This window comes from Sciurus carolinensis, chromosome 8, assembly GCF_902686445.1.
Source record: "Sciurus carolinensis chromosome 8, mSciCar1.2, whole genome shotgun sequence".
Classification (NCBI taxonomy): Eukaryota; Metazoa; Chordata; class Mammalia; order Rodentia; family Sciuridae; genus Sciurus; species Sciurus carolinensis.
The window spans coordinates 62,710,486-62,737,687 of record NC_062220.1 but is presented as its reverse complement, the minus strand read 5'-3'; the positions used below and the strand labels follow the sequence as shown (position 1 = coordinate 62,737,687).

Genomic DNA, 27,202 nt, shown 5'->3' with positions numbered 1-27,202 from the left:
TTTACTTAGAATAACAAATTTTGATCAGTTTTTAAAAATTCATAGCAACTCATTTCCTGTTTTTCTTTTTTCTTTCTTTTTTTTTCCTGCAATGGGGCAGATAGCCTTGCCCTTCTTTTTTTTATTTTATTTAAAAAAAAATTTTATTTTTTAAAAATATGATTCATTGTACAAAATTGGGGTACAACTTTTGTTTCTGTGGTTGTACATAAAATAGAGTCACACTGTTTGTGTAATTATACATGTACATAGGGCAATTCTATTATCTTTCCTTCCCCCGTCCCCTCCCCAGCCCTCATTTTCCTCTATGCAATCCACCCTTCTTCCATTCTTGCCTCCCTCCTCCACCGGTTATGTATCATCATCTACTTCTCAGAAAAATCATTTGGCCTTTGGTTTTTTGGGATTGGCTTATTTCACCTAGCATAATATTCTCCAATTTCATCCATTTACCTGAAAATGCCATAATTTTACTCTTCTTTATGACCGAATAATATTCCATTGTGTATATATACCACAGTTTCTTTACCCATTCATCTGTTGAAGGGCATCTAGTTTGGTTCCACAATCTAGCTATTGTGAGTTGAGCTCACAGTAACTCATTTTCTTTGCTGCAAAATGTTGGTTAAATCCCTGCCTCACAGAGATTTATGAGGCATAAATAGGATAATACATGGAAAGTTCCTACTACAGAACCTGACAGATAAGTACCAGATCTCTTTTCCCTCCTTTCCCTTTCTCAGGGGATGTAAATTCCAACGGTTATTGGTCCACAGATGATATAAATGCGTGACATAGGTTAACTGTAGGAGATCAGGGAGAGAGAGGGATTGACAGACATAAGGCATTCAAATTATGTATATCAAAGTTTTAATCATACATATAGCTCTACATTATGCATGTATATACAGTTATAAAGTCTGCCACAGTCCTTTATCATTTCTGCTTTTACGTGGGGAATCTGCATTCAAAATATTATTTCACAATATCTACTTCCAAGTCACTGAAAAATCATTTCAAACTATATTGCACTATTAGAATTAAAATAGTAAATTATGTTTTTCAAATAGGCCTCCTAAGTCATAATTTTCCCTAAATTGAGTTATTTAATAATATTGGCTTTGCTTTTTCCCAGAATAAAATATCTGTAGAAATATATAACTGCTGATTGCCTAACCACAGTTGGGAAGTTAAAAGTGAAGGATGCCTCTAACATCTTGGCTATTGCTCTTTGTGACAGACTTGATGGATAGGGTGCTGCTGCTTGCAGCTAATAAATCTGATTGAGGTAGGAGTCAGGCAGGGTTGACACATGTGAAGCCAAGTCAGAAGGTTAATAATAGCAGAATCACACATGGGTGGGCAGGATAATGACCAACAGTTACAAGAGAACAATTTCAGGTACAATGTTCAGATTAAGGGGAGTAATGATTCAATACCTCTTTCTGCCTAAACAATGTTTCTATTTCAATAAGTCAAGGTTAAATAAACAATACGCTACTAAACAAATTAACACTTAATTCTCTGGGGCACTAAAGATTCTCAGGGAATAAGTTTAAATAAAATTCAGGACGTAACTCCATGCTTACATGCTGTCTTACATGAACATGTATACTCTGACACCTAGGGACATCATTTATTAATTAAATTAAGACTAAATTCAGACTTGCATGGATTAAAGTAATTGGTATCTATGGAAAGGTCTAGAACTAGAAACACTAGTGATATGGGCAAAAAGGGAATAAAACATCGCATAACATTAGTTTTATTATTTATTTGATGCAGCTGTCTTCCTAAATTCTGTAAGGTAGAATGAGTCTCAGAGGTGTTACAAGGTCTCTGATCTTGTGCCATGTCAAATGATCTCCATGTTACATTTTATTTCTTTAGTCAAGATGAATTGAAAAACATGTGCTACACAGATGAAAACAAAATCACCTATCTGAAAAGCTGTCCTAGGATCATATTTTGTGGATGGTATTTCTCTCCTCTCTTTGGAATCAGCCCAGGTAAAGAATGACTGGTCATGTCACATTCAAAGGCTATCACACAGTACAAATTTAATGACTTCACTCTAAGAAATAGTTAATTTTGATTCTCCTAATTATCCCCTCCCTCCCCCCCTCTCCCTCCCTCCCTCCCTCCCTCCCTCCCTCCCTCCCTCCCTCCCTCCCTCCCTCCCTCCCTCCCTTCCTTCCTTCCTTCCTTCCTTCCTTCCTTCCTTCCTTCCTTCCTTCCTTCCTTCCTTCCTTCCTTCCTTCCTTCCTTCCTTCCCTTTTTTTCGGTACTGGGGATTGAACTCAGGGGAACTTGACCACTGAACCACATTCCTAGCCCTATTTTTTGTATTTTATTTAGAGACAGGGTCTCACTGAGTTAGTGCCTCACTTTTGCTGAGGCTGACTTTGAATTCACAATCCTCCTGCCTCTGCCTCCTGAGTCGCTGGGATTACAGGTATGTGCTATCACACCTGGCCTAATTATATTTTCAAAGAAATTCTATCTTGGATTGCTGATGTGGGGCCTCCTAGTTTGGTTCCTATGTGGGAAAACAGCTTTTATTTCATTTTGTTGCCTCTGCGAAGGGATTCCCAAAGTTCCAACTTTGAATCCTGGGAATGCTAGATCTCAGCCTACCCTAAAATACTCCTGATTTCCCCTTTCCTCTCTCTTAAATCTATCTTCTTTATCATTTTTACTTGAATGTTTTTCTTCAATGTCTAGCCAGTACCTACACCATGGTACTTTCAAACCAAGTAGCATCAATAAGAGTTGCAATCATCTGAATCTGGGTTGTCCCTCAAAGGTCCATGTGTTAGAGGCTTTGGCCTCAGCTTTGTGGTACTGGAAGGTGATGAAACCTTGAAGAAGTAGAGCTAAGAGGGAAGTCATAGGTCACTGGGGGTGTGTCCTTCAAGTAGACTATGGGAGCTAGTTTTTTTTTTCTGTTTGCTCTTTCTCTTTGCTTTCTAGATGCAATGAGGTGAGTGGCCTCCTGTGTACTGTGCTCCTGCTACGATGGACTTGCCTTTCTACAGACTGGCCTGGAACCTCTAAAACTGTGAGCCAAAATAAACTTTTCCTATTTTTAAAGTTGATTATCTCAGGTAATTTGTTATAGTAATAGAAAGCTAACTAACACAAACATCATGCAGAAAATACAAAATGTGTCCGCCCTAAATGCTCTGGGTGCATTCTAACTTCCTCTTCTGTACTGACTAAACACCCTATGGAAATTAGCCCCTGTATTTGCATTGAAAATCTGCAAACACGTATTTCTCTCATTATCAAGTTGTAAAATCAACTTGAGGGCCCATATTTTTCATCTTTCTAATGTAAGCCCCTAGCACTGTGTCTGGTATAATGGAGAAACAATTGTTGACTGAATTTAAACATATTGTTACTGCCTTTGCAAATAATATTTTGCATTTTGTACTTTTGGAACTGACCACTGTAAAATTTTGTCATTTATGACCAGGACATTCATTAAACAATGGAAACTATGTTTAAGCACATTATTTAACTTAGAAATAAAAGTAGGAAATTGGGAAAAAGTTAACAATGACAAATTAAATAGGACATATTAATATGCACTAATGCATTGCTTCTCCTTTATTTAATGATGAATATTATGAATGTCTGACTATAGAGAGAGAGTTTTAAAAGGCCCATTTTCTCCATAATGGAATAAAGTTGGCCAACATAATTCATCTCCCCATCCCCATAATTCACTTTTGATGCAACACAATTAGTGTTCTAGATAAATTTGTGTATGTAACGATCAAAAACAATATAAATCTTGTGTTTGTAGGTTGTCACAAAATTTATACAGACTTGTAAAGCAATTGGTGTCAGTCATTAAAAATTACTGCTTCCAGAGAAATACAGACAGAATTAAAATTTGTTCATATTTACAGGAGCGAACTTTGAAATGGAAAGAAAATCTCTCTACTTGGTGAGTAGAGCATGTGTTATATAGGAATATATTCCACTAAAACAAAAAGTTGTAACTTCCATCACATAAAAATTTCACAATAAAGTCAACTTTACTGTCCAGCTCAAAATACACAAGTGAATTCACATAAAATATATGTTAATATAGTTTAAAGGTAAGGTTCTAATGGTAGCAGTAAATTTTTTTTAAAATATTTTTTTAGTTGTTGATGGACCTTTATTTCATTTATTTATGTGTGGTGCTGAGAATCAAACCCAGGGCCTCACACATGCTGGGCAAGTGCTCTACTGCTGAGCCAAGACCCCAGCTCCCAGCAGTAAATTTTAATGACTGACCCAAATTGCTTTATAAGGCCACACATCTTGTTCTTCCCTAAGAATTTATTTATTTTAATGAGTGTATGTCCAAAGTGAGCTAGACTATTGATTATATTGTGTCAAAAGTGATTAACTTTTAAAAGGTGTAAAAGTGTATTATTTTGAACAATGTTATTCCATTAACACCACCTTTAGGATGCCACTGTGTTCTTTTTTTTTTTTTTTTAATAGAAGGCAGCATGTTTGCTATTTCAGTGCTACTATCAGAAACAATGAAAATGGAATGGGAAACGAGAAGACAAGTTTGGATGTTAAACAGAGGTACATTAGATTTTATTTTTGGTTTCTTCTCTCCCAAAAGGATAAACTCTTCACAAGTTTTCTTCTCTATAAAATACAATAATGATATTACGTGTCTCATCAGGGTGCTGGGGGATTAAGTGCGAGAACATATGTAATGCTCCCAGTGCTCACTAATTACTTAATACATGGTGATTTCAATATTAAAATAACATCAAAATTAGTGCTGGAGTAGAGAACAGAGCTGTACTGAAATCAACTCTGTGGGTTTTATTTATGATGAGACATATTTTTGAGAAAATTTCAAGTTATTTTCTTCCAAATGGAATCTGATGAAAGATTGTCAGAAGTAAAAAATGATGTGTCCTGTTCAACAATAACATGAGGAATTACTTAAAAAGCAAGTTCACACAGCTAGTGAATGACAGCAGGGTCTGAGCCAGAGCGGCGTGACTTCAGACAAAGCCCATGTTCCTACTGACTACAGTATCTTAGATTCCTTTTACAGTCACAGGTTCACAGGTTCACAGAGATCTGAACAACATGAAGGTACTGTATTAGCTAGGTGTGAAGAGGACTGTCTCTTTATCCTTTCAAATGTTCATCACCATTTTTGCCACCATAATGATTTTGCTCTTATGGCAAACTTTAGTTCCCTAATCTATATTAATATCTTAAATTTGCTACCTCATAGTTTCAAAAATTAATAATCACTTTGTCATATTTTCCTATGAATTTAAATATATTTACATATACAGAATGAAAATATTCTCTAAATATAACAACTTTTTATTTTGTTTATTTGGTACTGCGAATTGAACCCAGGTGTGTTCTACCATTGGGTTGTATCCCCAACCCTTTTTATTTTGAGACAGGGTTATACTAAGTTGCCTAGGCAGGCCTTGAACTTAGGATCCTCCTGCCTCTGACTGCTCAAGTTGATAGGATTACAGGAATGCACCACTGTGCCCAGCTTAAGGTAACAACTTTTAAACCAAGCCAAATATAGACAATAAAGACTGTATAACCCAGGGGGAGTTGGTGATATTTACTAGGTCTAACAAGCCACAATCTATTTGCCCCAAGTCAGTGAAGGAGTCAATGGACACTTATATTTTTAAAAATAAGAAGTATTTTTAAGGACTGCTTATTGCCCTTGAAGCAAGCTAAGCATTTAATGAGAGTGAGATGATTTTTACCATTCTTTAGGGGAATACTGTATTTCCAAGAATGACAGGTACCACATACGCTGAATGATGCTAGCAAATGGTAATCACAATACCATTGCACTCAGTGGGATGCTAAAACCCAGTGGGATATTAGGGGAGTACTCTAAATGTGCACTCCAAAGCTGTGCAGTAATGCTGTGTGCAAACATTACTCTAAATGTGAATGCCAAAGCTGTGCAGTAATGCTGTGTGCACGATGCTCTAACACATGGTGTTGCTTGTGCACTCAGTTTCTGCTTATGATATCTATAATGATATTGTTGTTTAGCATCTTTTAGGAAAGGAAGATATGGGATATTATAAGTCTCAGGAATTCTTGATGATTATTTATCCCTGAGCTCTAAGGACAGATTCTGATTATAACTCTACCAGTAAGTGGTTTGGACAAATCATTGTACATTTCCAGGCCTTGGCTTCTTAAACGTGCATTAATTTTTATTACTTCATAGAGTACTTTTTAAGATAAAATTTTATTTCTGTTAAAATGCTTTAGAAAATAAATGTTATTTTCAACAATAACTATCTACAAAAGCAACTGAGATAGGAGATCACAAGAACCTGCAATAGAAATTTAAGTGTCTTTGGACCACTCCCATCTGCTCCCATTGTTAGCTATTTATCAAGTAATCTCTATGTTTCTTGGTTTGGGGCCAGAACAACATTCTCCTCAGCTTAAGACCATCATTTGTAGGATAATGAACTTAACATGTTTAATTTCTTTTTGATAGCAAACAAGTATTCACCTCTGAGCACCTATAAATTTATAACATTCTGCTTTTAATCTCGCTGTGCTCTTTCTGTTTTCCTTACATATGACTGTACTTGATTCCACCTCAGCTTCAGCTAGGAAAGTTACTTGTCTTGCCCATAAACCCCCTTGAGTTGGCCCACATGTCTCTGTCTTCTTTCTGTTATAATGCACTTCTTCGGTCTTTTAAAATTCAGCACTAGAGCTCATCTTCTTAAAGAAGTCCTTCCTAATTAACCCAAGTGCATTTCCCATGCCAGATGTTGACTTTGCCCAATGCATGCACACTAGCACACACCTGCCCTATTTCCTTATGCAATTATGCATAGGCACAGTGTTTCCCTTCACCTCTTTGCCCTCCCTTATTCCAAACATACTCACTAAAAGAACTAAGTCAGAAGCCAACCAAGTAAAAAAAAAAAAAAGTCCTGAAGTGGAAGGAAAGAAGGGAGGAAAAAAAGGAATTGAGGACACAGGCTGAATGAGTCCTTTGATCAGATACCTATAAAAGGTGAATTAGCCATGAAATAGCTACAACCTTCTCAAATTCAGGGCACAGGTGTTTCATTACCTCTGGTATCCCTGTCATCACCAGGGAATAGTCTCTTTGGCATGTATCAGGTTACACATCCTGTATCCCCATGATAGTAGGATCAACTTGTGTGCTTTACAGTTTACAAAAGTTTCTTCAGATACCATCCCATACATTGATATTAATAGAATAAACCAACTGGAATGCTATTCAGCTTGAGAAAAAGAAAAAAAATTATCACATGTCAGCTTATTTATACATGAGTTTGACTTTCTCCCTTCAAATTGTGCAAAGGTGACTACTGATGTGCAGCATCAGGTACCTAGTGAGTTATAGGGTGTATGAAGAGGAAGGAAAAGGAATGTGTGTGATTGTGCATCCATTTAGGAGATGGGATTTTAATTTAGTTATGCTTCAAAAAAAAAAAAAAAAAAACCCAGAAGCTGAATTTCAGACTGGATGAAAAAGGTAATTTCAAAATGCTGCTGCATAAAAAGCTAAAGTGACATAGCTGTAGGCAGTAGGGTTATAATTAAATTAAATAGAACAGTGATTGAGGATTGCCAAGACCCTGTTGTTGGACTAAGCAAAATGAACACACATTCAAAATTCAGAAAGGAAAGTAAAATTTTCAATAAACCTCACCAAGCTTCCATTTCTATGAGTCTTGATTCCTTGTACAAAATAAATTGTGTTCTTGGTGGAATCTGAATGGCAAGTAGACAGACAAAACTAGAAGAATAGTAATCCATGCACGCACTAAAGAAGACATAATCTACCTGTGAAGTTAAAGGTAATCTCTATATAAGGGTAAAAAGCAAATGCAATAGATTTCTTTCCCTGGAAAAAATGTATATAGCATTAATTAAACCTAAGATGTGTTTACAAAGAATTCAATTCAAAGGAAAATGCTGATCTTGTAAAAAAAAAAAAAAAACCCTCAAACTATTAGAAAGTTGCATTATTTTTTATGAAAAATAAAAAAATTACTAAGTCCAAGTCATGGTAATTCTATTTATATGTTTATCTATCTCTTTCTTGGGTCATAATTTTGTCAGGCACTACTTCAGTGCCTGGGGCTCAATTCCATGTTCTCTGGATACCAAGTCGATATAGGGATTTTTTTGAACTTTAGCCTAAAGAAAATCCAACAGCACTACTGTCTCAATCTTGTATATTTGTTTTCTTAAGGGCAACAAAGGATTTAGTAATCAGAGTGGAAGAAAGAAACCAGTAACAACAGTTGGCATTGTTCCTAAGAAAAGGAAATAGAGTGATACAGAAATAATGCAGATTCTGATTCTTGAATATAGACCTACCAACCCTGGATTATGTTGAATATGGAAAAAAAAGTGAAAGAATAACTGGATAATACCTCATGAGCAGTGAAAGAGGATATTCACCTGAAAGAGACACTTTTAAGAGAATTGAGCATAAGAAATATTTTCCCTTATGAAACTCCTCATATAGACAGACTACCTCTACAGACTTCATACCTATAGACTAAAAATTAGAAGGACATATGTAAGAATGATTTTTTCGTAATGAACAAGATAGGTTTTATAAGTCTTAAAAAAGGATTTGACAGGAAAGATAATATAACAAATACAGACCTGGTTGGAGTAGGTAAGATGGAACCAATGAAAATTACCTAGTAATCATAACAGAAATAAAACCTAATGCAAATATGATAAAAAGATGTTGTTAGTGAATGTATTTATAATAGCAGACAGTAATTAGCATTGACAAGTAAGATCAGTCATTAGCATATAGATAGGAGGTAAGGCCATGGGAATGAGAGCAATAACCCAGAGAGAAGGGGTAGAGAGAAAAGAGAAGCTCCCCAATGAAGCAATCCAATGGAACCTGAATACTTAAGTGCGGCTCTAAATCTGACCCTTCTCAGTGTGCTACTTAAGTTCCATCTCTTTCATCAAGTCTTCTCTGAACACTCCAGCTCACAGCTAGTTGTCTTATTGTCCTCTTATATGAAGGATGAGTCCCTACACAATGATTAAATGATCGCCATTACCTTGGAGAGCTTAGCATACTATCTTCTCAACCATATTGCTCTTCAAAAACTGGGTTCAGTGGTCATAGTTATTTGCATTTTTCAAGGCTAATAGTTCAATTCTACAAGTAAGTATCCAAGTATAGGTGAATATATCAAAATTGCTTTATTTGCACAGAAATTACATTTAAAGGAGTAAAATCACTAATGATATGTAAGAACTGAATACTAGAAGGTACTTTTTTGTAGCCTTGAAGCCCTGGGGACAGGGGTAAATCAAACACAAAGAAAAGATTTAGATTAGTCAAACAAATGTAAAGACAAAGAGAAAGGATACAAATTAGAATAAGTTGAAAAGATAATGTGGTAGAGATTAAGACATTTCTTAATGAAAGCAAATATTGGGAAACCTATGCAAAAGTTATTCATTTTTGCAGGTCAAGACTAAAAATAAGATTTACCACTCAGTGGTAAGAAACTTAAGGAAAACACAGTTAATCCAGTTTCATTTTGATCTTGTGGTGCTGATTTGAAGTAGTCCCTTTGACATAGTAATACTAACTCTATTTAGATTCCCTACATAGTTTTGGTGTCAAACATCAAGTTCCTCATTTTTGTCTAAAGACAACATTTTTGAGATTGAGGAGTTCTCACCAAGAGTGCATAAAATCTTGAGTTATTGAAAACATGATTCCTTATGGATGTTGGTTTTTTAACAGTAGCATGAATGATGGGCCTTAGTGAATACATATTAAACCAGACCCTTTGAGATGTTTGGTGGTTAGGCCACAATCATGCATTAGATTACACCATAAGTGCTTATTTTTATCCTAACTAGTAAAAACAGTTGGTTTTTTTTTTTTTTTTTTCAAAAAAAATCATCATCAGTCTTGGAAAGCAATGTTTTATGATGAACAGAATTTAGGAATAAATTACATGTACTGAGAAGGATTCAGATCATCTTACCTCAGCAAACAAAATTAAACCTCTTTGGGTTTTTTTGCACTATCTTTCATAGTTTAATGTTCAATTACTTGAATTTGTGTTGATGATCTGGATTCATTTCTCTTTTACTTCTGGAAGAACTTGTCTGTAACACTCAGATCAGCATTTACCTTTTTATTTTGCTTTCTGCATTGTTGAGCACATCTTACCACTAATGGACACTTAATACTGTGCCTGACAGTGTGACTGACAGAGACCCACATTTAGCTCTGAGAGAGAAGCTTCCAGTATTTTGTGGAATATAGTGAGCATTTTTTAGAATTATGAAAGCAGAGAAAACAATAATCTCATTTTTAAAACAATTTTTAAGAACATAGAAGATAGTTCAACAGTCATTTAAAAATATCTTGCAGAGAACCAAATTCACCCTGATGATTTAAGAACATAAATTACATGACATTTAAAATACTTGGATCATAAATAGATTGCTCAGTCTATTTACTGATGTGATGTCCTAGAAGAAACATGGGGGATATATATAAAAAATTCTTTATGTACTTTAAATACAAAATTTCAAAGTTAAAAACATTTTTAGCCAGTTTCTTTTAACATATGTTTTAAAAGGCCTTAGTGTTTCTTGTTTAAGCATCTTATGGTATGCATGATGGATACAGCATCTTAAACTCAAATGTCTTGAATTTGAGTCTCATTTTTCTGTTTATATTTATGGCCCAAGAACCTTAAACTTTTTGGATTATAGCATCATTATCTGATAAATGGGAGTTTAAAATCTCTATTTCATAGAATGTTGGTATCTGCAACAGAAAAAATGCTTATAAAAATACTTCTAAACTTTAAACTACTGTTATTGTGTAGTATCAAAAGGCATATTTAGACATTTGGTCCCAGGCAAGAGATATAGACTTAATTTTTCCTTTTTGTCCCCTCTAAATACAACTAAAAGTCCTGGAAATAACTCAATCAAAAATTATAAAAAGATTCTGAAGGACACAATATGGTAGATTGACTAGGGATTTTAGGATTAGAGGAATGACACCACAGTGAATTTCTAAGGTTTTCTATCATCTCTTATATATCTCAGACCTTCAGCTTGGAATAGATAACAAGCATATATAAATAAAGAAGGAAGCAAGAAATGAGAAAATTCTACTCTTGAACAAAAGACCAGGAGAGGGCAAGGGTAGCAGGGATCTGGGGGCAGTCTTATTCTTAACCCATGACAAGTTGCAGTGGTGGGTCCACTTTACCCATTGTGGTGACATCAGGAGTGCTCAGAATGGCTGCTGCACTTTCCAACACCAGCAGTAGCCTGAGGCACCTGCAGTGCTACCTTGTGGATCCCATGTGGGTGACTCATCCTTGGCTCCAACCCTGATAGTACCACATGGGCAGAAAAAAAAAGGTCAGGGGAAACAATTTCCATTTCAAAGATCCATCATCTCACATCCCTACTAGTGACAACAGGTGACAAGGAGAAGAGCCTTCTGCAACTTGTAGGTGGCACCAACAGGGATTTATCAGGAGTTCTCAAGTCAGAACAACTAAGCAGACCAAAACAGCATTGAAAATGTTCTGAATTTAACTAAACTGCATTTGAAACTATAGCCTACAAAACAGGCCAGAACCTACATACCAAACCAAATCAGGGACACCGTCTGCTAAAATAAGACTTTATTTTAAGTGTCTACATAAAAAATGTCTAGGATAAACTCAATTTAACTCCTTATACCAATGACCAGGAAAATCATAACTTGGATGAGAAAAGACAAAAACTATATTTATTTGAATTATCAAATAATATAATTATTTGAATTAACAAGAATTTTAAATCAGCAATCATAAAAAAGTGCCAAATAGATATTATGATTGAAAAAAATGATAGAAATTAAAATATTGCACAGACACAGGATATAACAGTGGAATTGAGGATAGATCCATAGAATTTACTCAACTAATTCAACAACTTTGAAAAAATAGAGCAATTTGTCTTACTCAACAACTTGGAAGAAATGAACCAATTCCCGTAAAATCACAAATTACCGAAACTGAAACAAGATGAAGTACATAACCTGAATAATCCCATCACTATTAGAGCAATTAAAATTGTAACAAAAATACCCTTGAAAAAATCTTTAGGTCAGGTGGTTTCACTGGAGAGTTTTAGCAAACATTTAAAGAAAAATTGACACTGATTGCATATGATCTTTTCCAGAAAATAGAAGGGGGAGGAATTCTTACTAACTCATTTTATGTGGTCAATATTGCCACAATATCAAAGTCAGATAAACATGCACCAAAAGGTAACTATTTCTCAGACACAGGCACAAAAATATTTAATAATACATTTCAAGTTGGGGTGTGGGTATAACTTAGTGGTAGAGCACTTCCTAGCATGTATGGGGCCTTTAGTTTAATCTCCAGCACCAAAAAAAGAAAATAAATAAGAAAAAAATAAAAATAACAAATTTGCTAGCTGAATAAAGCATATAAAAAATTGTACACAATGCCTGAGTAGAGTTTATCCTAAGTATGCAAGACTGGTTTGATATTTGAAAATCACTCAATATAAAATACCTTGTCCAGCAGTGTAAATAAGAAATATGATTATATAAATCAAAAACTGTCTAGGTAAAAATCACAAGGAATTTACCAAAAATGTTCCTGTAACTTACAAATGAGTTTTGCTAGATCACAGGACCCAAGATCAACACATCAAATCAATTACACTTCTACATACTGAGATTAAAACACAAAATCATTACATTGCTCAAAATGCATAGGTACATGTGAAAATGTGTATACTATATTTTGCTGAAAATTACAAAATGCTGATGAAAGAAGTCTAAGAAGACCTAAATAATTTGAAGACTTAAGTTCATGGATTTGATCACTCAGATTAGTAAAGCTATCAATTCTCCCCATGTTGACATATAGGTTTAATGCAATTCCCATCAGAATCCCAGAAAGATTTTTGTAGTCCTAGACAACCTGATTCTATGATTTATATGAAAAGGTAATGGACTTAAAATATTTAAAATGATTTTGATCAAGAATAAGGTAGAAAATATCACTGTATCTAATATTAAGACTTACTTATAGCTACAGTGGTACCAGTGAAGATTAAAAACATGAATCAACAGAACCAATGATGTTTGATGAGGAAGGGTATAGGATTCCATGGAGAAAGGACAGTCCTGACAGAAAATGGTGCTCAAGTAATTGGACATCCTTATGCAAATAAATAAAATGAAAAGGATAAAGAAGAACCTCAACTTCAACCTTATACTTTATGCAACAATTAATTCAAAATAGATTATTTAAATATAAAACATAAGACTATACAGTATTTAGGGAAAAAAATGAGAAAATCTTTGGGACCTAGGGCTAACTGATGATTTTTTAGACATGTTACCAAAAGCATGATTCATAAAAGGATTCATCAAAAATAAAAACATTTCTCCACAAAAGATCCTGCTAAGAGGATGAGAAGACAAATTACAGGCTGGGGAGAAGATGTTTGTAAATAACATTTCTGATTAAGGACTTGTATCTATAATACACAAGGAACTCTCAAAACTTAATTTAAGAATCAAACAGATTGGGCAAAAGACAGGATTAAGCATTAACCCAAGTAGGATGTACAGATGACAAATAATTACATGAAAAGATATTCAATAGCATAAGTCATTAGGGAAATGCTTATTAAAATAAAAAAGCAGTATCACTATGTATCATCAGGATGGCTAAAAGGAAAAGAAAATTACTCTTAACAGCAAATGCTGGGCAGAATGCAAAAAACTGAATTACATGTTCATTGTGGGTGGAAATGTCAGAGTAAAGTCATTCTGGAGAATAGTTTGACCATTCCTTTTAAAACAAATACCATGTAACCCAGCAATCATACTCTTGGACACTTATCTCAGAGAAAGAAAAATGTATTTTCACATAAAAACCTGTGTACAAATATTCATAGCAATTCTATTTATATTAGCAAAAAATTGGAAACAATCCAGAAATCTCCAAAGGGTAAATTTGTAAGCAGGACATACAAGTCATACTATACTAGCACAGTATATTATAATAAAATATAGCAAATTATTGGTATACACACTTGAATGGATTTCAATGGAATTATGTTGAATGGAAAAAAGACAATCTCAAAAGTAAATACATTGTATGATTCCACTTATGTAACATTTTTGAAATAACAAAGTAATTGAAATTATGAACAGATTAGTGGTTGTCAAGGGTTGTAGTTATGGCTATGTATACATGTGATAAAATTGCATGCCCCCCCCACACATATACAAATACTTGTATAAGGGGTGAATTCTGAATAGGCTTTATAGATTGTACCCTTGTCAATTTCCTTGTTTTGATATTATACTCTAATTATATGTTAACTTTGGAGAAAGTTCATAATGGATGTTCAGTCCTTGTATGTGCCTTTATAATCTCCTGTGAATTTGCAGCTATTTAAAAATTAAAAAAAAATTTTAAAAGGTCATGCTTGAAAATTTTTGAAGTCATTCTGCTACTGTGTAGAACAAACAGATTTGATGGTATTGGTATAATTTTTAAGTTGAAAGTGTTAAAATGTAAGGACAAGGCAATACTTTTCTAAACATGAAAGTAACTTGAGCAAGTAACAAAAAAAAAAAAAACGTAGGACAGAATTTCATGATCCTTACATAGTTTCTGTTTGATAGCTCTGGTAAATATAAATATTAGCACAAATGAGGGCAAGAGATACAAATCATTATTTCAGGAATGACATTCAAAATATAACCGCTTTCATGGTCTGAATATCAATCAATCTTGAATTGACATAGGGGCTAATTAGAACGAAATGCTAGCCACAAACATACCCTGAATTTGGTACCTATGCACAATAGAGGAATTATCTATTCTACATGATTTATTTTGAATAAACTATTATTTCATCCATGAAATCTTATATTTCTAAATTCTGGGTATTTTTGAGTATTTCTGAGCCAAAAATACTGGAAAGGGCTGTTGGTTGAAGCATATCTCAGAGTGTTGCTATAGAAAATCATGACTAACACGAATAATTACCAGTTAGCTAAATAAGTATTAACTGTCTCTATTAAGATATTTGCCACCTCCTCATTTTTTATAACATCCAACATATCAATAGAAACTAAGTAAGATTCAAATTTGTTCATAATATTTAAAGAGAGGTGTTCAGTACTTGCACATAAGTAAATTTTTACTATTTTGGAATTTTAATAATTGAATAAAAAAACTCAGTTATAATTTGTAGATATTGAATACAAAAATGAAACCACCTAGTCAGTTCATACTGACAGAATTAAACTTTGTGAGCATTCAGAGCCACTTTAAAGGGATAGAGAGAAAAAAAAAACCCATCTATTAATATCAGGCTGGAATTAGCAAGATGGATAATTTTACAAGGATTTACCTATCTCCACCTCTCCAGGACACCTAAGTTTCACCCTTCTTTTCCATGAGACTCAGATAGTACTCTGAACATAAGAGTACTACCTGAAAGATGGGAAGTTCATAGAATTTATGGTGCAACAAGTATTTTATTTCTGAATGTGGAACTGAACCTGTATTAAGTAAGTGTAATTCCCATTCTACAGGTAAGAAAACCCAGGATCCTAAAGACTAAGTACCCAAGAGCCCACAGATTTGGGGGGTTGAAATAGTTTTTCCTGACTCCAATCCACATGATTTCTTCTCCTGAGCATAACAGTATTGTTCTACTGAATTTAATCATATTTCAATTTTAAGAAAAGAATGGTCCCAGAAGGCTTTATTCGCTTTTGATATTCCAACTCAGTGATTCTTGAAGGAAGTGTCAGAATATGAATATTTGTAATTGGAAATGTCTCAAGAGAAGTCTCACACCACTGATTCTGAGGGGACAAATATGTTGGTGCTTTATTCACAGTTTAACTGGTTTTGCATCCAAATTATTTAATAGTTAACTTCTATTTCTATGGCATTTTAAATAAGACTTTATTGGCTTGCTAAACAGCACTCCCCCAAATTCTAATATTAGAATCCAGTGGTAGGTGGAGACTTTCTTCTGCCTCCTGAACTGATGCTAAAACTCCAGAACTACATAGAGCTGTGACAAACACACAGGACACAGGGACGCTGGCATTTCCAACCACACTGTGAGAGGAGAAAGTGTGTTTTTATGTTCAGTAGCAGTGTTATTCTTCTGATAAAGGGGAAAATGATTTCTTTAGTGTCAATAGAATAAGTGCTTGTTTGATATGTATTTGCACTGAGCCATTCATGTTTCCTTTAGCCCCTTGATACCAAGGAGAAAGCAATTGCTAGTTTTTTTTTTTTTTAATAGCCCATTGATAATTTAAGTCAGTTTCTTTCACTTGATTTCCTCTTATCATAACTGACCAGGAAATTAGGCACCTACGTGAACAGCTCTGAAGATGTGTGTATCTACATACCCATATACACATAATTATATACACTCATCTACAGTATGCATACATATACAATGTGATGTGCAACCCTATTAAAACATGAGTTTGGTCAATACAATAATGATTTATGATAGGCAACTCAATAAGTTCTAAGATGTGTGATTTAAAAATTACTACACTAAAATTTCCCTTTCTAGATGGAGTGGAGTAAGTAACTTGTAATCCAAGAGAAAACAGAATCTAGGTAAAATATTAAAAACGAATAGTTTAAAAGGATCAGAGAGCTACTGACTCAACAAGCTGAGAAACTCTAAGATTTGGAAGAGAACCCTGTAGAGGTAAGGGAAGAATTGATGGTGACTTTTGTGAATTTTGGGATCTTAGAAATCTGAGTTTAGACTTACCCTGGGAAGAAAGCCACTGCTGGAGATCAGAGTAACCAGTATAGAGTCGAAGAGAGATTAGAGTGACAAAATATAAACTTGAGAGATCTCAAGCACTTGGCCAAGTAACCCTTGATATTTGTCAAATTCTGAAGCTGCAAGGTCTTCTGACCAAAATAAATTAAAAAATAAATAAGGCTAAGCTCAAACTCTCAAGATGCACCCTAGATTTTCTGCAATCTTGCAATCCTGAGCAGAAAAACATTTTAATATATTCATGTTCAAGGTGTGCCAAGCGGAAGGTCTTACATGAATACACTGGGTTAGAGTTCATCCTGTGTATCAAATCCAGCCACCCTCTATTTTTGTATGGGTCATGAATGAACAGTAAATATCTTTTAAACAGTTGATACAGTCAGAAGACTATTTTGTTAAGTGAAAGAATGTAAAGTTACATTTCTGTGTCAATGGATAAAGATTTAGCAGAACATACCTAGGACCTTCATATACTGATTTGGGTTGTTTTTGAACAATGAGTGGTTGCAAAGAGACTCAATGATCTGCAAAGTCCAAAATATTTATTACCAGGCCCTTTACAGAAAACCTGTACTAGCCTGTTAGTTGAAAACCCTAGTAGGCAAATGCCCTGAGGACAGGGTAAAACAGAGATATACTGTGCCTTACCAGAACTCAACCCGAGCTCAGGTTGGCTCAGTTCTAAATTGGATTAGGGTAATTAGCTCTCCCTCTATCTGCCTAGCAGAGGAAGGGTGAGTCTTTACTAAAGAAAGATATTATCTGAAACAGCTACAGGTTTTGAAGACACATTTTATGCATACTCCAGCATTCAGAAAATTAATACACGGTGTATCTGAACTGATGTTTGATACATGATTGACTTAACAGTAGTCCCTTTAATATCCAACATTTTAAACAAGCTACAGTCTATGTTAAGGAAAGGAAAAATAAAACGTAAGTAACAACATTACATAAGTGTACTTTTCTTGGCAAGAAAACTTAAATATGTGTCTAGAATAACAGCATTTTCATTAAGTAAATGCTAGTTTCCATTGTATGACATTCCAACAGTATGTGGAACTATCTATGAATTATTTATTTTGTAGAAAATGAAAACAGATAGTAATTGATCAGATATAAATCATTTAAAACCAGAAACTTTTTCTAGGATTCATTTGTCAATTACATTTGGTTCATAGGACACTAACATTAAATATAAGGAAACTACCATCCTGAGAAGACTCACAAATGCAGTTTTTTTTTCTCAAAAACCTTATAAAACTGAAATATTTTAATATGGCAATGTGTTATGCCTACTTTTCCCTAGGATTTTAAAATTTGACTTTTATAGCATTTATAATGAAAAGAAAAACTCAAAGGAACAAGACAGTTATGAAGTTCAATATGTCACAGAACTGCAAAATTGTTAAATTCATTTTAATTAGGATATACTAAGGTTTTACATCTGTGTCATAAGTAAAGTATAACTCTCAGATATAATAGATCTGGTCATTTTAATTTATAACCAATCACAATTTGCAACACACGTCTTATTGATGTCAATGAAATATAACCCAAATGTGCTCAAAAGTACAGGTCATATAATAATTTTATGGGTTAAACCACATACAGTTGTACTATGATACAGGAGGAATAGAGATATAGTTATGAATATGAAATTCAATGTAGATATTGATTTTAAGCTGGATATTTATGTATTTATATGTGCATAAAATTGCATTTATTTTTAATTTAACTCAGCAGTGTGTCTAGCCTGTGAGCAGCTGCCTTATAACAGAAACACATGATGTTATTTGAAAAAGCCAGTATTGTTAAAATGAAAGGACTTTAAGAATTAGACACTTTTTAAAAGTTGATTTTGTAAAAACTTTCAAAAAAGTTTAAATACCAGTTTCCTGTTTTGTCACCCTTGAGAGCTCACAATGATAGATGCCTCTGAACGGGGAAGTAATAATTTGATCAGATAAAGTCTGTACATGTGGCCAAATAATAAATCATCAGGAGACTATGGTTTTACCATTTTAGCTGAATTATAAGCACTGTTTCAACATTAACCTCAATATTTTTAAAAACACATGTATCACTTAGACTTCACCTATGAAATTAACCAATTAAAAAAAAAGTTTACCTTCATCTAATCCTCTGAACTATTTTAAAAAAATTCTTCACATCTAATGCAAACAGTCTGTTTTGAAGCAAGTCTATTATATTTAAACTGAGTGCTAGAAAATAGTAAGAACAATCTAAGACTCATGTAATTAGTTCTTTTATTTATAGATTTGATTAAAAATATATCTTTATTAATATTGGTTCCCTAATAACTGGCGGAATGCTATGCCTTTGAATACAAGCAAATATTATTTATAATTCCACAATACTTTTTCTCTATGCATCATATCTGACTCCAGCTAAAAGATCAGAGTCCTCAGAGAGACATATTGCAAACCAAAAGTCCTTAGTAGGTGGTGGTAAGTCAGGCCAGGAGTCAAAGAGAATCAACAGAGATGACAGAGATGTGATATTCAGCACAGTCTCCTCAGGGAGAAAAGGCAAAACCACATGGCCCTGCTGAAATGCCGAGTTAATTCTCTCCTATCTGAGCTTTAAATAGTACATTTTGAAAACTGTTCCAACTAGATTATTGCTTCTTTAGGTGAGTCCCTCTTTTAAGAAACACAAACATTCTCAAAGGGCATTGCTGAAACACCATAAAAACTTAATAACCTACCATTTTCTTTGCACTCTTCTGGAGGTTTAGCCTTTTTCGCAAGTCGTGGATCCAGCCATGATGTTGTCTTTGTGTTATGGCTGAAAAGAAAAGAGATCACTCTGAACAGACACATACTAAAAGGAATCAAGTTTATTCCTTAAGAAAAAAATAAGCGGGGTTAGTCCAACAAAATTGCAATCGATACACTTAATTTGCTTACTGGTTCTAAGTAGCCCTGAAGGAGGTGTAAGAGTAATTGTGCAAGGCAGCTGTAAATTTGGCAACCTCAGCTCCCTGTCCTCAAAGCAGCTATTTTTATTAAAATCAACTTGAATGTTGCCAAGTTAACCTCATTGAAAATGCAGAACTCATCCAGAGCAAAAGGAATTTATTACAAATACAGGATTCTCCAGTTGGAAGAGCACAGTCTACAGACTCTGATACTGTTTCCTGAGTTTTGCAAATGCATTATTTTCATCTTAAACCTGCCCTTTTCATAAACAACTGTTCTTTTAACAACAGAGCTGGCAGAGGCAGTACAAAAGTGAAGCAAATTACAGCATGTTCCTGGGATTCCTACATTTTCTCAAAAAGTGATTAATGGCAATTTTCTTAACTAGCATTGAGCTAACACCCTCCTAAATATTTTCAACCCATCTAGGAGGGTAGAGGGTACAAATGTCTGAATTCTCATGTTTCTGAAATGAAATTTTTAGGATTTAATGAAAAAATGACATTTTCATTTTGAAAAAAGTTTTCTTACAAGACTTTTGCCATAAATCTGAGAATCAAAAGAGCAATGTTTTCAAAGGAAATTTACTTCAAGTGCTCCTAGAATCACCTGCACTGGAGTCACCTGTTGAACTTGTTGGCAATGCTTTCTGGGTCCTTCCAAATCAGAATCTCTGAGGTGGGACCACAAAGCCTCCATCAACTGTGAGCAATACAGATGATTCTTATGCACATCATAATTTAAAGACCACTCAATGGCTCAGGTGCGCATTAGAGCTAAAACACTGTGTACAGTTACAGCAAGCAATCTCACCTGCCAATGGACAAATTATCAAGAATGCAATAACCTTCAGAATAGAATATGCTTTCAGAAAAGTATGAGGTTTATACAGAAACACTTGGAAGACCAACTAAAGGAACATGAATAAAAAAAATGGAAAATAGGTTGGAATAGAAATTAGGATCAGACAATAGGGGAACTTGAGCACAGTTGTTCGAAGGTCAAATGTTAATGATGATAAAAATTTTAAGTGTATTTTTCTCCCTTTAATGAAGTTTAACCATATGTCATCGTGTTAGAGCCACAAATGTTAGCTAGGAAATCTGATGGACCAATCTGTATTAAAGTTCAGAAAAGTTCTCCTAGCAGTATATTTTATAGTGAACTTGTAGATATTAAGTTTCCTCCTAATGAAGGGAATTCTGAAGCCAAAAAGGATAGAGGAAGGAGCCAAGATGGGCTATGGGGAGTTGTTCCAAGGTGTTAAAGCACTCTTCAAATATAATTTTCTTGATGATCGTTACATGTGCCTATGCACATAAGGCCATCTCTGATTTGAGAACTGGGTTAAGACTGGTGGGTTATGAAATCTCTGCTACTTAAAAAAGATCCACTTTTATTTCTGACTCTGATGTGGAGTAAAGAGAAAATATTCTCCACTTTCCTCACCTGTAAGAGCTCCTCAATGATAGATGCCTCTGAACAGGACTCTAATAACTTGATCAGATAAAGTCTGTGTATTTGATCCAGTAATAAATCATCAGGAGAACATGCCAACTTTTATTTCCCCCCAATTTGACCTTTGTAAAGTCTGATGGTGCTTCATTATCAAGTTTCAGGAGGATATAAAGTATTGTGGACACTTTCATCTGGTTCTAGCCCTCATTTATATGATGTCAATATAATCTCGTATTTTCCTCTGAGGACTTGATGCTCTTGCATGGAGGTGTGGACTAGTTTAAATGTGAGGACAGGAATACTGGCTTTAGAATTTCTGCTCCCATTTTTAATAAATCGCTTTTAAACTAGTCATTATACACATGACTCAGTGTGCTGTGCATGTGTGTGTATATTGATCTGCATGTTTCTATAGGGGAGGGACTTTGAGGGTGGGCAAGGAAAAGGAATTTCTTGCCTTGCTTCTTCCAAATCCTTCAAATTCTTTCTCCATTTCAGAGAAAAGTCATTTCCCTGTCCTTTAGACATATTTATAAAAGCAAACACTTCTATGTACAAACATTAAGGACCATTAGGAAATCACTACAGGGAGTCAAATTACCATTTCTACACCACACCACCATGGGTCTAAAATTCTGGCTAATTTAAAGGGGAATTGTGAACTTTCTGCTTTCCTAAGTTTGTATAAAGCATTTCATTACAGGATGAATTTTTTTTTTAGGTTGAACTAGCATTAACTGTGTGTCACTTTAATACATTTTGACAGACCGAGTCTCTTATGGTTAACAGCATTTTAGCTGTTCTTCAGAAATGATTCTGAAAGAAATGTGGATAGTAGTTACCTCCAATAATTGTCTTAAACATCACATGAAGATATAGCACAGTATTTTCAATAGTGACTCTCACCAGCCTTATAATTTGCATGCTCCTTCCAGATGCCGTACAAAAGGGACATTTTTAATGCATTCGGGAGACAACAGACCAAATAGTTTTTCCACTTCCTTTAAATCACATATTTTTAAACTCTAATAATTCCACTTGAAAATAGCATTAAATGCTGGTCAGGAAGCTGTGTACAAAATGGAAGCATTGAAGAATTCACCATCTGCATACTATATTTCCTCCAATTTGAGAAGGTGATTTTGTTTCATTTTCTTAGCTAGTTCAGATTCAGATGCGTGATATCAGTTTTCCATATCAAATTAAATTGTATTGCATAAATACTAGGAAAAGAAAATGCTATATAGTCTTATATTGCAATTTGTTTTAACCTGATACTTATACATACACAGGTTACTTTTGCACAGAAACTTTTTAAATTCTAATTGGGGATTGGAACATACAGTTTTTAGGAACATTGAATCATAAAATTACACTGCTTTACATATTTCTATGGGTAGAACTAACGTGTTGAGCACTAATGTGAAAGATCAAATGGAGAAAAGTCAATAGCTATTTAAGCTCAGTCAATGTCAAAAAAGCTGGATGAAAATCTTTAAAATATGTTTTATCCTATGGGTATATCCAAAAATCTTCTCTAATGTTAAACTATATATTGAATCTATCTAGAGGATTAGGAAAAGCCAGAACTGAGGTTTCATTCAACTCTACAATTCTAGTTTAAATTCAAATCAGGTTAGCCTTGAAGATATGCAGTAGGTTGACCTGTAATGAATCAGAAATTTCTGTGCATTTTGTAAGTTTAACCTTTGCCAAACTGACAAAAGCAGCAGGTTAAATAATAACATCTTAACTTCTGAGAAAACATTCTCACATAGAGCATGCTTCTTTTCAACTGGAAAAGCTACTCACAGTACAGCACGTCATAGCACAGCCAATAATACTATCTCACAGTTCTCACTGTCTACTCTGTTGGGGACTCAGTAGAATTTTTGCAGCATCTCATTTAGTGTCAATGAGTCTGTGGCTAAGTATTATTAACTCTATTTTATAGATGGAGAAACAAAGATTGAGAGAATGTAGAAACTTGCTCAGGTTACAAAGCTGGTATGTGAAAATGAAAGAGGGAGTGTGTACCCAGAAATAACTGAATCCCAAATCCAAGGGTTTTTGGTGAAACCAGGTGCATACTGAACCTAACCACTGCTTGCATTTGGAATATTGTATGCCACTTCCCTGGGAGGCAATCCAGCTGGAGTCCAAGCTCCTGCCAGTCATTCAGAAATAAAAACACTTACCTACAATTTGAGGGTAGTGATCATGACTTAAATTCTTTTGGAAGTGTTGAGCCTTGTTCTTAGTAGGTATTGAATTAAATTGCATGTGCATAGAAGTGAAAGGGCTTTGGGATTGGTAAGGCACTGAAAATATCATTGGAAAAATTTTTTCTCCTTATTAACTTTAAATTCTCTAAACAAATAGTTTTCAAGTCAATTTTTATTCATTCGAATCTAAATACTTTCCAGAATAAAGTCCTTTTTAAAAACTCTTATTTATATAATACACATCTGAATATTATATCTTGGACCCTAAAGTTAAAAAATGCTGCCAATGGGTTGAGTATTTATTAGGAGCAGAGCTTGAAAATTTCTTATAGCTCATGCCACACTCTCCTATATTCCATTTTTTCATTTGCTCTGTTTTTCCAGTGAGGATAAACACCACTTCTCGGTTTCTTAGGTTTACGTAACTGGATTCTCAAGAGGGACCAAATTCAAACCCAATTTTAAGGCATGCTTTCCTTTGTTTTCTCTTTTCTGTTTCCTCTTCTTCTTTCTTTCCTTTTATTGCCACCTGGACCAGAACAACATTCCCATCTCTGCATGAATATTGGAAGTGCTTTCACTCAACAGAAACATTATTAGTGGAACAAGAATCTTTTATGATTACATGTTCTTTTTCTTTTCTCCATTTTTTCTAAAAATGGATTTTAGAGTCAATAATTATTCAAATTGTGCATGGATGTTAAGGCTTCAATAACAGCAGTTACATAGGTTCAGAGACAAAAGTCAGAGATCACTGACCATAATTTATGAATTAATCAAATATTATTTTTACAGGTACATAAATTGATAATATTAATAGTAAAATCCTGAAGATGATTATATTACTTCCTAAAGATTTAACTTCCTTCTACATCATCATTCCTAAAGAACTATTAAAGACAGTGATTGGATATATGATTAACAGTGGAAAGTTTTTCAGACTCCATTTACTCCAAGTTTTAATTTTTTTCCTATTTATCCAAAGGTAATGCACACATAACACTACTGTCAATGATCTTTTAATGGCTGTTTCATAAATAATGCTCCTATAGTTTTCCTCAAGCATGTAAGTCAGGGAGCTTGCCACCATGCTGCCTTTCGTGTATTTAGCAAACTCCTTAAAAAAGAGGTTTTATGGGCCGGGATATAGCCCAGTTGGTAGAGTGCTTGCCTGGCATGCATACGGCCCTGGGTTCAATCCCCAGAACCACAAAAAGAAAAAAAAAAGAGGTTTTATTATAAATATTGTTTTGGACATTGTGGGTGTTGTTTCATACTATTTTGTCTGAAACACTTGTTTTCTGACTGGATATTACACCAGGATCTGTGTAGTTGCGTACACATACACACACACACACACTCACACAGATACAAATAGAGAGGATAGCTACTGCTTTTGTAATACATTTCACAGAAAGTAAGCTTAAGCCAGATTTTACTACTAGTAAGGATATGCCAAGTCAAGAATGAGAAAGCATTCATTTTCTGGTATTGCTGCATGCCATTTACATTTCTCTCCAATAAGTGTCCATGGTGTTTTGCCTTCTATGTAATATATGAAGTTTCAAAGTATTGGAAATGGTAACTGATGATTTATGCAAAACTTAAGGGGATACGGAAATAGCAATGCAAGAAGAAACATAGACTTACTGTATGTTTGTTTAGATTTAAGAGCAAATTCATCCCTTACAAAGATTTGGAAACCTTCTACAGCCATGACATTTTTCACAGATGTGATTTCCAGTTTTAAAAGCCTGCATTTAAAAGTCTATTATTTGAGATGACATAGTGTTCACTGCCATTCAGGAAGATGGTAGTAAACAAATAGGTTCTTGTTGTCGTTTTGTTTTTTGCCAAAGCAATAGCAGTCTCTTTTGTGTCACTAACTAAACTGACTCCCAAACAAAGAAGTAATTTAATGGGATTCCTAAAGCATGTCAATCCAGATTAACCCTGTGGCAGCTCCTCTTTAAGGAACATTTAGCCTCTGGAATAGTAAATTTCTGGCCAAGAAACTTATTAAACAAATACCATTTGTAATATAAAAGTTTACTTTAGCCAATGTATATTTATAAACTGGAGGTAGTATGGGATAATGGGAATGGCTTTGTAGGGTGACAGAGTGATGTGACCTTGGGATGTTAATTTGTCTAAGGGTGCCTTAGAACCTCATCTATAAAATCAAGCCCTGCCTTGGGTGGTTGTAATATGATATATGCAAAGTAGGCACCATAGTAAATTGGTTTAGAGCAAGGACCCTGGAGACATAGTACATTCCATGGAAGTCTGAATCTTGTCAGTTTTGTTGGCTGCTGTATTGCTGGGATTTAAAATGGTTCTTAGCACAGAGTATGTGTCCTCAAAATAGTTGAATAAATAGATTCAAAGAATCCTGTTTCTGTTACTTCTTGGTTATATTACTTCTAGGCAAATAGTTATTTCTATAAGCCTCAATTTCATGAAGTGAGGATTAAATGAAAAGAGTGTGAATGCTTAACATGTTAGTTATTTTTGTTAAGGTAATTTGAGTACAACCTAAAAAAAGTGGGTACTTGATATACCTTATTTGAATTTACATTTACATATTCCTCATTTGAATTTATAATTAAATATTCTGCCTTTTTAAAAGCTATATTAATGAAGATGATCTAAGACAAGAAACAACTGGTTTCACACAATATTATGCATTTGAAAGTCTTTTGAAAATTGCTAAACATGACATTATTACTATTTTAAAGCATCTTTGGAAGAGTGCATTCAACTCATAATTTAAAATTATGTTCTTTAAACATACTTTATTAGATACTCACCTTTTCCCATTTAAATATCATAAATGATAAAAGAAATCTGCTTTAATATCAAAAGAAGCAGTTTGAAGAGTGGGGGAAACAGTTGGCCCACTAATCCACCAGGGTTGAGAACAAAAAGAGAAAAAAGCTTTATTTTTTTAAATGCACAACTTATGAAGAATGAGCCATATAAACCATTTTGCAGTAACAAGTACATAATAAATACTTCAAAACATTGTTGCATAGAAGATAAATAAATGTAATTATTTGTTACCTCAATTTAAAACCTATAATGCTTATATATATCTTTTTAAAGCACAAAGTTAATGTTTCAGTATAGGCAGAGTTCTCTTCTATTTATAGATTAATAAATAAACAAGTAAATAATATATATATGTATATGTATGCATGATATATATCTTATACACAAAACCAGAATCTTTCTTCTTCATTTCACATATTTTCTGTTTTATCATGAGCCTCATTTCACAGGAGACAAAATCTAGTGAAGTTTAATGGGGGCGCTAGAGCTGCTGGTCAGGAAAACTTCTATTACTCTAAGTGGATCTCACGGTATCTGCGCTAGGGAGGGCTTTCACTGAGGTTAGCTCTCTTTCCTCACAGTTCTTTTACTTTTTCCTTTGTCTACTTTAACTTCCTCTTTTATTATTCTACCTTTCCTTTTTTAAAACATTTAAATCCATGTTAGTTTTTTAAAATTTCATTTATTAACCATTGTACTCTTTAAAAAAAATTTTTTTTAGTTGTAGTCAGACACAATACCTTTATTCATTTTTATGTGGTGCTGAGAATTGAACCCAGTGCCTCACACATGCTAGTCAAGCACTCTACCACTGAGCCATATTCC

General features: G+C 34.2%; 1 protein-coding gene across 9 annotated transcripts in view; it reads right to left on the bottom strand.

Annotated features, from left to right (window-relative positions):
* The window catches only part of Magi2 (membrane associated guanylate kinase, WW and PDZ domain containing 2), a 1,289,418-nt gene that overhangs the window by 406,761 nt on the left and 855,455 nt on the right, over positions 1 to 27,202 (bottom strand). For all 9 annotated transcript variants that reach the window (XM_047561711.1, XM_047561713.1, XM_047561712.1 and 6 more), the window contains one exon: positions 19,649 to 19,728. In XM_047561711.1, the coding sequence (XP_047417667.1) occupies positions 19,649 to 19,728 (80 nt within the window). The remainder of the gene's footprint in view (positions 1 to 19,648; positions 19,729 to 27,202) is intronic.